The 13,131-nt window shown below is 54.3% G+C and overlaps 5 protein-coding genes across 5 annotated transcripts; 4 read left to right on the top strand and 1 right to left on the bottom strand.

Moving 5' to 3' along the window:
* Positions 1-1,385: 1,385 nt before the first annotated feature.
* SETTUDRAFT_33758 (uncharacterized protein) lies at positions 1,386-2,798 on the top strand (the record flags this gene model as incomplete). The annotated part of the gene is made up of 3 exons (XM_008030637.1): positions 1,386-1,521; positions 1,574-1,920; positions 2,049-2,798. 3 exons carry the CDS (start codon positions 1,386-1,388, stop codon positions 2,796-2,798), a joined length of 1,233 nt encoding a protein of 410 aa, XP_008028828.1.
* A 768-nt stretch (positions 2,799-3,566) lies between these two features.
* SETTUDRAFT_75368 (uncharacterized protein) lies at positions 3,567-4,949 on the top strand (the record flags this gene model as incomplete). The annotated part of the gene is made up of 1 exon (XM_008030701.1): positions 3,567-4,949. A coding segment is annotated over one exon (1,383 nt), but the record flags the coding sequence as incomplete, so codon positions are not given.
* Positions 4,950-5,312: 363 nt separating this feature from the next.
* SETTUDRAFT_120254 (uncharacterized protein) lies at positions 5,313-7,017 on the top strand. The gene is made up of 4 exons (XM_008030982.1): positions 5,313-5,370; positions 5,497-5,565; positions 5,641-6,402; positions 6,453-7,017. The coding sequence occupies exons 1-4, from the start codon at positions 5,329-5,331 to the stop codon at positions 6,840-6,842; spliced, it is 1,263 nt and encodes a 420-aa protein (XP_008029173.1). The 5' UTR covers positions 5,313-5,328; the 3' UTR covers positions 6,843-7,017.
* Positions 7,018-8,160: 1,143 nt separating this feature from the next.
* Positions 8,161-9,966, top strand: SETTUDRAFT_33755 (uncharacterized protein; the record flags this gene model as incomplete). The annotated part of the gene is made up of 1 exon (XM_008030636.1): positions 8,161-9,966. The coding sequence occupies one exon, from the start codon at positions 8,161-8,163 to the stop codon at positions 9,964-9,966; it is 1,806 nt and encodes a 601-aa protein (XP_008028827.1).
* Positions 9,967-10,267: 301 nt separating this feature from the next.
* Positions 10,268-11,353, bottom strand: SETTUDRAFT_94531 (uncharacterized protein; the record flags this gene model as incomplete). Its single annotated transcript, XM_008030981.1, has 1 exon — positions 10,268-11,353. The coding sequence occupies one exon, from the start codon at positions 11,351-11,353 to the stop codon at positions 10,268-10,270; it is 1,086 nt and encodes a 361-aa protein (XP_008029172.1).
* Positions 11,354-13,131: the final 1,778 nt, after the last annotated feature.

The following is a 13,131-nucleotide window of genomic DNA, read 5'->3' as shown; positions in this document are numbered from 1 at the left end:
GCACGCCGTGGGCTCGCCCGTCCAACGCCGCCACAGCGTGCTAATTCTGCGCCGTGCCCAGGTGATCAGCACGCAGAGCAGCAGAGACAAAACACGCTGCCGCTCCCTCGCCGTGCACCACCCAACCATTTCTCCATCTTGCCAGTCTCTTCACACACTCGTTGTTGTGCTCGCGCCCCTCGCCCTCGTTTGGTTGCGCCCTCGCCCACGCGCCCCTCGTTGAAACTACCACTACCACCACTACCACTACTAGATAATAGCCTGGTGGCCCGCCCGGACGGACTGTCGCTTGTCGTTGTTTGATCTTTATTCTTCTCATCTCCGGAAGACCGGCCGTGGCCGTGTTACCCAGCACCGCAGCAGCAGCCGCAGCAGCTTCGCGACAAAAAGCAAGTCGGCCTTCGCACCGCCCGAGACGCCTCTTGGCCGCAGCTTGCGTGCGAGTGTGTGCCTGTGGTGTGGATACCTGCATCATCGTGAACGCCTCCTTCTCCCCTCGCCTCGTTTCCCTCGTTCCCTCGCCTCGCCTCGCCTCGCCTCCAGGGCCATCTCGAGGCTCGACGGTTGCCGGCACCAACAGGCCATCGCGCGCCGACGGTCGAGTCGATATATTACTGCACTGCCAGCCTGCTGGGCAAAACAGGGAAGACGGCAGCCCGAGTCAGGCGCATTGCCCAGTGCGGAAGAGGCGGAGGAACTAAGGGCCAAAGCGGGAGGGATCAGTTCCTGGATAGTGCTCGAGTAGCCAGCACGGACCGCCGGCTTGATTTGGCGCCTGTAAGTCGCCCGCTCCACCAGCTTGCAATCCCATCCAGTCCCGTCCCGTCCTGTCCAGTCCTCAATCCACCCTCTCTGCCTCTCGCCTCTCTTCCCTTGTCTGCTGCACCCACCGAGCCTCGTGTGTGCCTGTGGCCACACCCCTTCGCCTCGCCTGCTGCCCGCTGCTCTTCGTCTTGACCATGCTGATGCCCTGAGTCTACAGAGCCTCTTGCCAGTCTGCCTCCCGCTGCCTGCGCTGCTCCACGCGCGCTGAGCCCATCCACGGCTATACCACATACTACAACGCCCAGCCAGCGACCAGCCTGTACCACATCACACCACGTCGGCTCCTCCAACCTAGCCTTTCGCCCCGCCAACACCGACCCCGCCCTCTTCACCTGCTCCGTCTTCACCTTCTCCCAGTCACCTTCTCCCGACAACCGTCGTGTCCAATCGCTTTTATTTTCCTAGAGTTATCGTCGCGCTGAAGCGCATCGCCACATTGGCTCATTCACTGCCGAGCAACAAACCGACATCTGCGTCACCTCTCGACCTGCCGACAAAGCTCCGTTCCTACCTGTGCCTTCCAGCTCCTCCAGCCGATCCATTCCTGTTTCCTCTTTAAAATGGACCTCCGCTCCTCGACGACGCTATTGGGCCTCGCCACGCTGTCCACAATCCTGCTCTCCATACCCGCAGGCGCTGCCGACTGGACCTACTCGTACTGCTCCTCGCTCAACACAGGCGACCAAAGCACCAGCTGTAAGTACAAGTGTATATATCCTGTGCCCTGTCCCACGTCTAACGCGTGCAGATACCTGGCCATACCAATCCAATGGCAACTGCACCAACCACTGCAAGCAGGATGGAGGCCCATGGGCGTTTGCCGTTATCCAGTACACCAACTGCTGGTGCTCCAACTACGTGCCCGGCACCACAGCAGACTCGAGCGGCTGCCTAGTAGACTGCCCTGGCTTCCCCGACGAAAAGTGCGGCAACAAGGACAAGGGCCTCTACATCTACGTCCAAATGGATGGCCAGCCCTCCGGCACCCAAGGAGGCTCATCATCCACTGCAGCGCCTGCTTCGTCTTCTCAAAACTCACCACCATCATCATCGCCGCCGCCACCACCACCGTCATCACCATCACCAAAACCTACTGTCAGTACCTCTTTTCCCATGTCACTTTCATTTTGTCATTGCCCCCTTTCTATAACTCAATTCACTCTCAAGTCCTCCCTGGCTGCGCGTGCACTCTTCCTAGCTATCGGTATTTGACTTTCTGGTAGTCTGCTCCGCCTCCGCCACAAGTGGTAACGAGCATCTTGACACAGAACCCAGAAACCATCGAGAAGACTGTTACCGTTCAGCCAGCCCCTTCTTCATCTCCCCCTTCTACCTCCACTGTATTTCGCTTCGAGCCTAGTGTATCGCACCTGCTAACAGGTGTCCAGACCAAGAAGCCCTCGACGAATGATTCTCCTGCTGCCACCGAGCAGCCCGTCACGGTGCCCACGCTCGTTACCGAGAGCGGCATGGTCATTACCCGCACGGTTGTCATCACACCGATCCCTGCTGCCTCTACAGGCCAAGACTCCAACAAGTCGTCAACCGACGTTGGCGCTATTGCCGGCGGCGTCGCTGGCGGCGTCGTGGGCCTACTAGCGATTGTTGGTGTCATTCTGTTTCTTCTGATGAGAAGGAGGAGGCAGCGAGAGCAAAACGGACAGGAAGGTGGCGCAGGCATCACACGGAACGTGAGCACCATGAGCAGGGCTGGTCTGCTTGGCGGACAGGCTGAGAAGACGACGCCCCTCACCACCACGTTTGGCTCACAGCGCAGCCGACACGACGATGATTCGATCACACCCGTCACTCCATCAACCCGCCGACTAAGCCAGCCGATCCTAGTCGACTCTCGGCTCAACCCAGCCGCCGTTCTCACCTTCCACGGTAACCAGAGTCGGGAAAGCCTAGGCAGTATCGACGACAGTCGGGATTACGGTCGCCAACTGAACGTACGGAATCCTGACCCGTAGGGGGTTTGGAAAAAAAAAAGTGAACCACAATTGCGAGCTGCTCCTGGGACTGGACTCAACCACGCCGCAGAGTGCACCCAGGGGAGCAACAACAACTCCATGCTAGCCCAAGCGGTTAGGGCCGTAATTGCAGCACGACTAACGAACATACACGGACACTGCATCCATACTAGTCGAGGCGTAATGTTTTAGCGGTGATTCTCGGATTTCACATCTATTTGTTATATTCTTGAGGCTGTCAATCCTTCATGGCCCAAGAAGCAGTCTGTCTGATTTTGACATATCCTTAAAAGGCGTCAGGGCCCGTGTACTATATCCTTCTTTTTTGCTGGAAATTTGGTTGGAATGGCAATGTACATACTTATATGGGGATGGGGGATGGTATAAAGGTGCCTTATTGGAACGGCACCCGGAACACAGGCCACGGTCTATTGGCACATGGCGCGGGAGAGAAATGGAATTTGCTCCTAATTACATAGTTGAGAGATGGGACTGTTGCGCCAGTGCACACACGACGCAACTGCATCACCATTCGGCGGTTGAATGTTGAACATCACTGTTCAATCCAGACTTGCACTAGTGTTCCAACCATGTCATGTACTATTGCCTGCGCATGGGAATTGTGCAGGTGCCGTGCGTAGGGGCGACTATCGCCAAGACGCTAGCAAGTCGGTACCTTGCCGTGGTCCTACGTCCGTCTATTTGCTTTGTTTGGCTTCCATGCACTGCACCTTACTTGCACCTAGACGATCCATGGCTTTCAGTCCCCTGGAAAGCCTTCCAAACGAACTGTTACTCGAAATCGTCAATCAGCTGTTCCTCGAATCCATTGATCAAGTTCGCAGCATCAGCCTGGTCAGCCGGCGCTGCCATCGCCTTGCCAACGAGCTCCTATACAGCGCCTACGCCCGGAACCGTGGAGACCCAGCTCTCTTCATCCGCACACTTGCATCCGTGCCTGACCTTGCACGATGCGTCAGAAGCGTCGATTGGGACTGTAGACCTCTGCACAGCAATACCCTCGTCACTAGCGATGTCTTTTGGTTCACTGACGATTTGACGTGCACGGAGCGTCGTGTTATCACGAATGCGTTAGTCTCGGAGCGTTGCTGCAATACAGATAGCCTGGACCAGCAACTGACCGACCTTGGAACGGACGCATACCTGAACCTGTTCCTATCATTCACTCCGCACGTACGTCGTATCCGCATTGCTATCCCGTTCATGTGGAATTATAACGCAATCTGGTTCAAGCCAGCGCTGGATTCCCTCATCCTCAAAAATCTTACCAAATCACATATTGTCGGTCCATTGAGCATTCGAAACGTTATTCCATTGTTCGTTCTGCCGTCGCTACAAAGTCTAACCTTGGACCATGTGGCACACGATCGAAACAGAATCTTACACGGTACGCCACTGGAATGGCACGCCTACGATATAGTCTTTGAAAAGCTGCAGTTACAAGGTTCAAACATCGAAGAATTCGTCGTACAAAACTGTAGCATCGACACGGTGGACATGGCTCGTTTGATGGGATTGTTTCGCAATCTCAAAACATTTGAATTCGAGTTTACCGGTCATGGCCAAGACAAAGATAACGTAGACTTGGCATATCTTCTCAATGCTGTCACACAACAGAAAAAGTCTCTCACATCGCTGTCTCTCAAAGACTGTCGTCTGGCATCGGATCGATATATCCTCCAAGAACTGAGCAAACTCGAGCACTTGGAATACCTCTTGCTTGACATCACGATGCTTTGTGGCTCCTATCTGCATGACCCCACTGTCGAGCTCCTATCGAGTCTGCTGCAACAATTGCCTAGGCGTTTGGGACGTCTCCATCTAATAGCCAACGATCCTGACGACGACGAGCTGAGACCTTCCATCGGCTTCAGCGATGCATTGCAAGCGCTTGCACCAGGCATCAAGAATATATTTCCCGCCTTGCACACACTTGGCATCGTCGGCTGGGACCCGTTACTAGGCACTTTCACCTGTCAGACCAAGGTCAAGGCTATGCAGCTGGCATTTGCCGAGGCTGGAGTGGAGCTTACGCAGCAACCATGCAGTCTCGAGAATAGCAACGAGAATGATCTAGCCACTCTACGCCTAGTGGATGCAGAAGAGGACTGGCTTTGGGTTCAGTGGGTGGATTGTGACGGATGGTGGTTTGGTCTTCGTGGTGATGTTTGGGAAAACGGGACCTCGGTATGCGCTTTGGACGATGTTGCCGGGAGCCAGGGCTAGATATTCATCAAGACAAGCATGCAGCGCCGTCATGTCAGATGGTATATAAATAAACAGAGAGAAGCACCGAGAGTAGGCAAACTTTCCCAGTCCGTTATCCCTGTTGGTGGGAATGGAGGCTCAAGTGCACACGCGCCACGCGTTCCCACTTGGGCCCACTTCTGCCCTGAATCTCGACCGCAACGCGACCCATGACCACGACCACGACACCACCCTCCAACACCACAGTCGATTTTCTCAATATCTCTTCCAGCACGGTCGCATACATCTTCAGTCGCCCATCATGAGCAAAATGTGGGAGGTGGATCCGGAGACGCGGAGCAAGGTACGCTAATAATCCTACCACTCTGTCGAGGTGGGGGGTGCTAGGGGTCAATTGCGGAGATGGAGGCATAGCGCAGCAGAACGAGCGGGCTTGGAGTGTGCAGCGGCTAATCACTTCTATTCGCAGTTGCTGGAAATCCAGAAGACAAACGATAACAACAAATGCGTCGACTGCAATGCGCCCAGCCCGCAATGGGTACGCAAACACCTGTCCTTCTCTCTGGCCACGCGCGCGAGCCACGACGACGCTTACTGATATGTCTTGCACCAGGCCTCGCCCAAACTCGGTATCTTCATGTGTCTCTCGTGCTCCGGCGTGCATCGTGGTCTAGGTGTCCACATCTCCTTCATCCGCAGCATAACCATGGACGCTTTCAAAGGCTCGGAGCTCTTGCGCATGGCGGCCGGAGGGAACAAGCCCTTCCAGGACTTCTTCAACGCCCACGAGTCGAACACGAAAGAGGGACGCACATTCGAGGCGTCATCCATACAAGAGCGCTACGATTCCGAGGCGGGCGATGAGTGGAAGGAGAGGCTTAGCTGCAAGGTCGAGAACAGAGAGTTCGACAAGAGCAATCTGCCCAAGCGGTTACCCAAGAAGGACAACATTTCTGCAGCTGGCGTGGGTGCGCCCTTGAGTGGACGGGCCAGCGCAGCAGGCAGTAGGAGTCAGACGCCTTTGAGCAAGACACGGAGTAACGATGCAGCCTTCCAGCGCTCTGCATCGCCTGCACTCGGCACAAACGCCATGTCCCAGAAATCCAAAAACGAGGCCTACTTTGCAAAGATGGGCCAGGAGAATGCCAACCGGCCAGAAGGCGTTGCGCCAAACCAGGGAGGAAAATACGGTGGCTTCGGTAGCGAGCCAGATTCGTGGAAGAAGGACGACGAACCTGGGGCTCCACCTGCGCTTGACGATTTCCAAAAGGACCCTGTTGCAGCACTTACCAAAGGCTTCGGGTGGTTGGGCGCCAGCGTGAGCAAAGTGGGCAAGACAGGCTACGAAGGCTGGGTCAAGCCAGGCATGGCAAAGGCATGCGTTGCACTCCAATCTACGAATGACTATTACTAACTCTCACTCAGCTTGCCGAAGCAGACCTCGCCACCCAGGCCCGTAACACAGCCGGCACCCTCGGCCAGACCCTCCAGTCGGGTGTTGCGAGCGCCAACAACCAGTTCACTCGCTTTGTCGAGGGTGATGACTCCTCATCCGCAACGCGTCGTGGCGCGCCCGAACCCGAGCGCAAAGAATTTTGGGAAAGCTTCGGTGCAGCACCCAAGGGACCGGCAAAGGACAAGCAGGACTTTTGGGACGAGTTTGCCAGTGCCGGCGAGGCTAGGGCCACCTCAACCGTGGAAAAGAAGAAGCCCAGCGGTATTGGTACAAGTGCCATGAAGAAGAGTGGCGGTGCTGGTAGCGGGAGCATGAGCGCAGCACCCGCAAAGAAGGACGACGAATGGGGTGATTGGTGAGACGACGCAAAGCCTTTTCTATGAGGGGGTTTGACGAAATCATGGTGGGGATAGAGGGCTGGGGAGAGGCGTTTCAGGCGTTGGATACGCATGTGATGATGGGCTGGGGCTGGGATGGGTGGACTGTGAGTGAATTAACTATTGATTGTGCTGGGCTTCTAAAGCGCAATATTGCTCCGTCAATTAGATGTTTGTGTTTCGTCTTCTTCCTCTTCCTCTTTCCATGTGCGTTGTTGTTATATAGTGGATAGGCGACGCTACATACGTCGGTAGGGAGGAATTCAAGGGACTTGACTATCGAACCACATATGGAATATTTGCATCATGAGTGATGAAGGGGTATAGCAGGGATGAGGCTTGCTTCGGTAAGAAACGTGTATGACAGACAGACATAGCCAGAACTATTCTCTCCAGAAGATGCACGAATCTGAATCTGAATCCTTCCTTCTTTTATCCCATCAGAATGCTGGCGATGCAAATGTCTTCCTGAAACCAGCACCGGACAATACCATCCACTCACACTGAACATGATACGGTATACCGCTACCCTGTTCTACGTGGCAACACAGCTCACACATCTAATGGTAATCACTCTAGACCACAACCTATACTGACACATGGGTATTGCACTGCATACGTAACACAGATCCAGACTACACATTCATAACCCCACAGGCCTTTGATATCGCCAGTCCCTCACTCAACCACATGAAAAACCCCACCCCTTGCATCTGGGACGGTGGGGATGGTCTACGCATACGACTACCAATCCCTGCGCTGGAATACTAATTACCAGTGCGAAATGGCTCTGAAAAGAGTGGTTACGTGGTTCCAGTCCTACGCTTAACCCACCACTCTTTGGAAGAGATGGGTCCCAAGGATATTTTCCGAATCATATGAATTCTTGCCATGTGGAGTTCATCTTCGTATATATAACCCCTCTTCGCCTCCGCCCCCCCCTGCAACTGCTTCTCACCGAATTTGAGGGTACAATAGTTGGACACTCTTCGCCCCCCCCGTTCCCTCCGCAACCTTTCAAGACACAGTAAGCAGTTAGTTTTTCTAATGATTGATTTTTTTTTCTCTCTCGGGATGACATAGCTTAACGATGGGTACCTTGGATTTGGTGCTAACATACTGCCAAGGGAAAATTTCAAACGCCCAGAGGGTATTGAGGGCTTCACGGCATATAGAGTGTGTTCTGCCGAAAAAAAAAACTCCCAAACCCCAAACCCCAAACCCTCCCCCAGGTGAGTCTGAAGCTTTTTCTCAGTTCCACATAAATCCCCATGCTAATACATAGAAGATTCTCTGAATCATGGTTCGCCTCTACCGCACACCATGTGCGCTCCTCGCCCTCTTCATGGCGGCCGCACATGCCAAATTCGCGCGAGTACGAGTCTACCCATTTACATCTGACGACTGTAACGGGGCGCCGATAGCCGGTAACTTTGACACCAACATGGACCAATGTCTGCCGCTGCACTACGGCGCCATGAGCATCCGGCTCATGGAAGTCAAATTCGGCGAGTGGTCCACGGAGCTGAAAAAGGGCCCGACCGGTTGCTACTGGTACGGGTATACCGAGAACGGGTGTTTCGAGCGGTACATGGATGTCATTGTCGACCCTGGAGATGTTATCGGTAAATGCATTACGGCTAATGATCCGAGCCGCCCGTTCCACTCCATGTCGTATAGTTGCATTCGGCCGCTGGATGCGCCGCCGAATGATGAGCGTGACCTGGAGGCTTTGTCCGGTAGGAATTATACCGCTGTTGAAGGCCAGGCCCGCGAACAGACGAGCCCTGCGAGGGTAGTCACGAGGGGATTGTCGCCTTATTTGAACGGAACGGCTCACTCGGTGAACACGACGAGCACCGACAATGCACCAGCGAAGGAGGTGACACCTCTCATGAACGAGACAAGCACTGAAACGGTAGTCGAGGAAGTGACTCTCTCCCTCAACAAGACGAGCCCCGGCAAGGCTTTTGAGAAAGAACCGGCTCCTCCCATGGACAAGACGACTACTGAAAAGGTCGCCGAGGTCGCTACCTTCTTCGTGGAGCACATGCATAACCAGTCTTCTGAACAGGTCGGAGAACCTGAGAAGAGCCAGGCGGTCCACCTCAACGAGACAAGCCACGGCAAGGTGTTTGATAACGCAACAAGCACCTACACCAACAAGACGAGCAATGCTGAGCTCGACTCGGACTCAGACTCTGATTCCGACTCTGACGACGAAGACGAGACGGACGAACACGGAAACAGGCTGGAGAAGCGAATCGACTGGTGGAAAGGCCCGCACCGCGGCGCCTGGATGCTGCACCCGTGGACCGGCAGCATGATCTGCTACATGTGCTTCAGCAAGAAGGACCATCTCCTGCACGACTTTGAGTGCCGCTTCGGGTACAAGTTCCCTATTGACTGCGGCCCCAGGCCCGACGCCCCCGTCTACACCAAGACATTCACCGTCCAGCCCATCATCACCATGGTGCCGGGCCCCGAAGGGTCTCGTGTCGTGAAGCGCTCGTGGCACAAGCGCGTCCTGTTCAACAACCCGTGGTACCCCGAGCTCACCGTGTGCGGCAAGGCACATTGGGAGTACAAAGGCCAGCCGCGCAGCGAAGTGCGTCTTTCCGATAACAAGCGCAAGATGGACAAGTGCAACCGCAACGTCGACGCCGAGAACATTGCCATTTACGGCACCACCGCCACCGTGTCGGCGCCCACACAGACCGTCAGTCTGGTGGGCCATACTACGCCCCGCAGCGCAAACGAAGAACATGTAAACGTCTACGCGGAGCCCACGCCCGTAGCCTCGACGCTGAAAACCACCGTTACGCCTGCTGCCGCCGTTGCTGCGCCGCCGCCATCCAGCGTGACCAAGGAGCCCGACACCTTCACCCTCGAGCGCACCAGCACCTCGATATTCCAGTACTCGGATGCCTGGAATCCCGCGAGCCTCTTCACGCTTACCGTGCCCATGCCCCAGATCACCACCGTCGCGAAGCCGACGCTGACGACGCTTGTGCTGCCGCAGACGAGCCTGCGCCCGGAACCCGAGACGGACATCATGACCTTTATTGTTACCAGCACGAGATGGCCCAAGTCGAGGAAGTACTGAATGTTTTGCGGGTGCTGACGCATGGGAATTTTCTGCCTTTCTGATGGACGGGTGGAGGGCAATGTGGGAAGAGGAGCTTCAGTATGTGTATGTCTGTGTGTGTGGGGAGGAGTGGAAATTGGTTTGGACATCGACAATAAGCGTGTTACCATGGTTCCCCTTTTTTTTCTTCACTTCTTCTCATCATCATCATCTTCTTCTTCTTTCTTGATTCATCCTCTCTTCTCTTTTCTCTTCTTTTGTCTGCATTGATTTTCTCGTAGGATACCTAATACGAATGCCATGATTTCTTTTTTTTTGGTTATCTTTCTCCTCTAGCCTTATTCCTCTCACGACGCCGCTCCCTCTCCGCTTTCCGTGCCTGGTTGAAGCTAGGCGATATATCTTCCTCGTCTATCTTGGCCTGCTCGAGACTCTTCTCGTGGACCTCGTCGAGAAGGAACCGCCCCATGTTGCCGCTTCTCCATTTCTGGATCAGCCAGAGCGACGTGGCTTCGGTGTCTATAGATCCGCCTTTTCCTAGGCGTCCGGTCTTCTTGGCGACTTCGGAGAGCAGCTCGATGATGTCGTTGGTGGGTGGTGCGTATTCAGAGTAGAGGGTTGGTGATTGGAGATTGAGGTGATAGAGCAGGTAATCGGCGAGCATGACCGGTGCGATGATTGTGTCTTTTACAGAGCCGCACAGGGCCAGCTTCATCATTGCTTCTGCGTGCGGCACGTACGGGATGAAGACTCCCGGTGTGTCGAGAAGGTAGACACCCCCGCCTACACCCTGGAATTTCCTCCTAGCACTGGCATCCGCGGACTCCATGTCGTCCTCGCTGGGGATAATCTTGACACCGCTACTGCTGACTTTCCGCGTGACCCCAGGCTGGGCGCCCGTAGCAGCGACCTTGCCTTTGCCGATTCCCTGTGCGCGCAGGGCATTCAGAAGCGTAGACTTGCCGACGTTGGGCATGCCCACGACCATGACGCGGTGACCAACCAGCTTCCACCTCTTCTGCGCATGCTCTCTCAAGATATCCAAGAGCTTCATTATACTCTTCCGGCCGGCGGCCTCTCCCTCTGCGTCTTTTCCGTTCCTCACAAACATGGTTGTGGTGGGATGGTGCCATTGGGCAATAACGTGCTCGTTTTTGTTGTCGCGCACACCGCCGCCCAGGTCGCGCTTCGTATACACAATGACCCGCTCCTTGACCTCCAGGGCGCTCTCGAACAGCGGATTCCGCGACGTCAGTGGCACGCGGTAGTCGCGGCACTCAATCACAAGGTCGATGCTGGCAAGCAGCGATTTCATCTTTTGCAGCCCCGATTTGTGGTGCCCCAGAAAGTACGACCGCGGAAGCGAGGGCACGGCTGGGAAGGCATGGCGCGGGATGAAGGACATTGGTTACATTGGCGTCGTGCGTGAAGGATATACAGGACTGGTGGATGGAGTGTGGGAATTCTTTGAGATGCGAGTCAGGCGCTGCCCTGAGGCTTGGCGCGCTTGACTCAGGCTAGAGAGTAGAACATTGTTGTCTGCTATGCTCAAGTTTGAACTTGGACTTCCATCTAGTAACTAGTTGATTTTACGCGGTGAAGGCTTGCGTTGGATTATTGCTTGGTCTCTGGACAGAATTGAGATTGCTGTCGGACATGATGACCACTGCATGAATGGCCGAATCCAGAACCACCCGTTTGCAAGCAAAAAAAAGCAATTCCTGGCTAAGGTTTAGTTCAAATTCATTGTTCGGCTTCTTTAGGTTTCGTACAAGATTTGTTCATGGTCTCAAACTAGGTGTAGGTGGATGGCGACGTCCATCTCCAAGCATCGGGACCAGTCCTGATCCAGGACTGAAACCCTTTCACGTCCCGTCTCCTTGGGCAGTGTCCCAGCGATTGCAAAGATGACAATTTAGGGCTGAATTCTTTGGAATCGGAAGATATACGAAAACGTTTCATAGAAAACTTCGGGTCGTGTTGTTGCTGCAACTCATCACCCTTCCGCCTTGGTCTGGTGGTTGAACACGGCGAAGATGGTCTCGCAATCTTCGTTACGCGTTCTCCGTTACGCGCCCTCCCCCACCACGTCATGTCCCAATCTGGTCCGCATTTTAGTGGCCGGCTTGTTCCATGAACCTGGTTCCAGGATGGTGCTGACTCCAGGAATCGCGATAATAAAGCCCGGGGCCCTAATGCAAGCCTTCTCCGCACATGCAGGCGGCGCACGAGCCGGTGCTGTAACCTGCATGGACGCGCAATGACCCAGGACGCGCAATGACCCACCCCACCAAACTCAACACCTACACAAAATACCTCATAACTCCACCAATATGGACCCGATTCAGGAAGCGATTGAAGAAATCGAATCGCGCGAACTAGGCGCATCTTTCAGCTATCGCCAAGTTGCAAAAAGGTTTGGCATTAGCTATCGTACGCTCGCTCGAAGACACCAAGGCAAAACTCAGCCTCGCGCGCTCGCCCACCTCTCTATCCACCCACAACGCGAAAAGGAGCTTGTACAGTACATCGAATCCCTCACTGAGAGGCGTACACCACCTTCGCGTCCAATAATACGCCATCTTGCGTCATCCTTGCTTGGTAGAGACGTTTCAGAACGCTGGGTTTCTAGGTTCCTCTGCAGGAACTCCTCTCATCTCATCTCTCGCTGGCAGAGTCCTATGGACCAGAAGCGTCACAAGGCTGATTCAGCAACCAAGTATAGGTTGTACTTTGAGCTGTTACACAATAAGATGAAGGAGTACAATATACAGCCCTCTCACATCTTCAATATGGATGAAAAGGGCTTCTTACTTAGAATCCTTGGAAGGTCTAAAAGGATCTTTAGTAAGAGGCAATATGAAAGAGGAGGAGTTGTTTCAAGCCTACAAGATGGCTCTAGAGAGTGGATTACAGTCCTAGCCTGTATCTGCTCAGATGGTACACCTCTTTCTCCATCTCTCATCTTTCAGTCAGATGCTGGAGCTCTAAAATCAGCCTAGGTAGAGGCTATCAATCCAAACAAGCACTCAGTCTTTGTTACCTCATCGCCCTCTAGATGGACCAACAATGATATAGGCCTAGCTTGGCTTAAAGAGGTCTTTGAAAGAGAGACTGCACGCTACGCTCGAACTGGGTACCGGTTACTTATTGTTGATGGCCACTCATCTCATGTAACCATGG

Source organism: Exserohilum turcica (genome assembly GCF_000359705.1).
Source record: "Exserohilum turcica Et28A unplaced genomic scaffold SETTUscaffold_5, whole genome shotgun sequence".
NCBI classification, from domain to species: domain Eukaryota; kingdom Fungi; phylum Ascomycota; class Dothideomycetes; order Pleosporales; family Pleosporaceae; genus Exserohilum; species Exserohilum turcicum.
The sequence above is the reverse complement of the archived record's forward strand: the minus strand, read 5'-3'. Positions and strand labels throughout refer to the sequence as shown.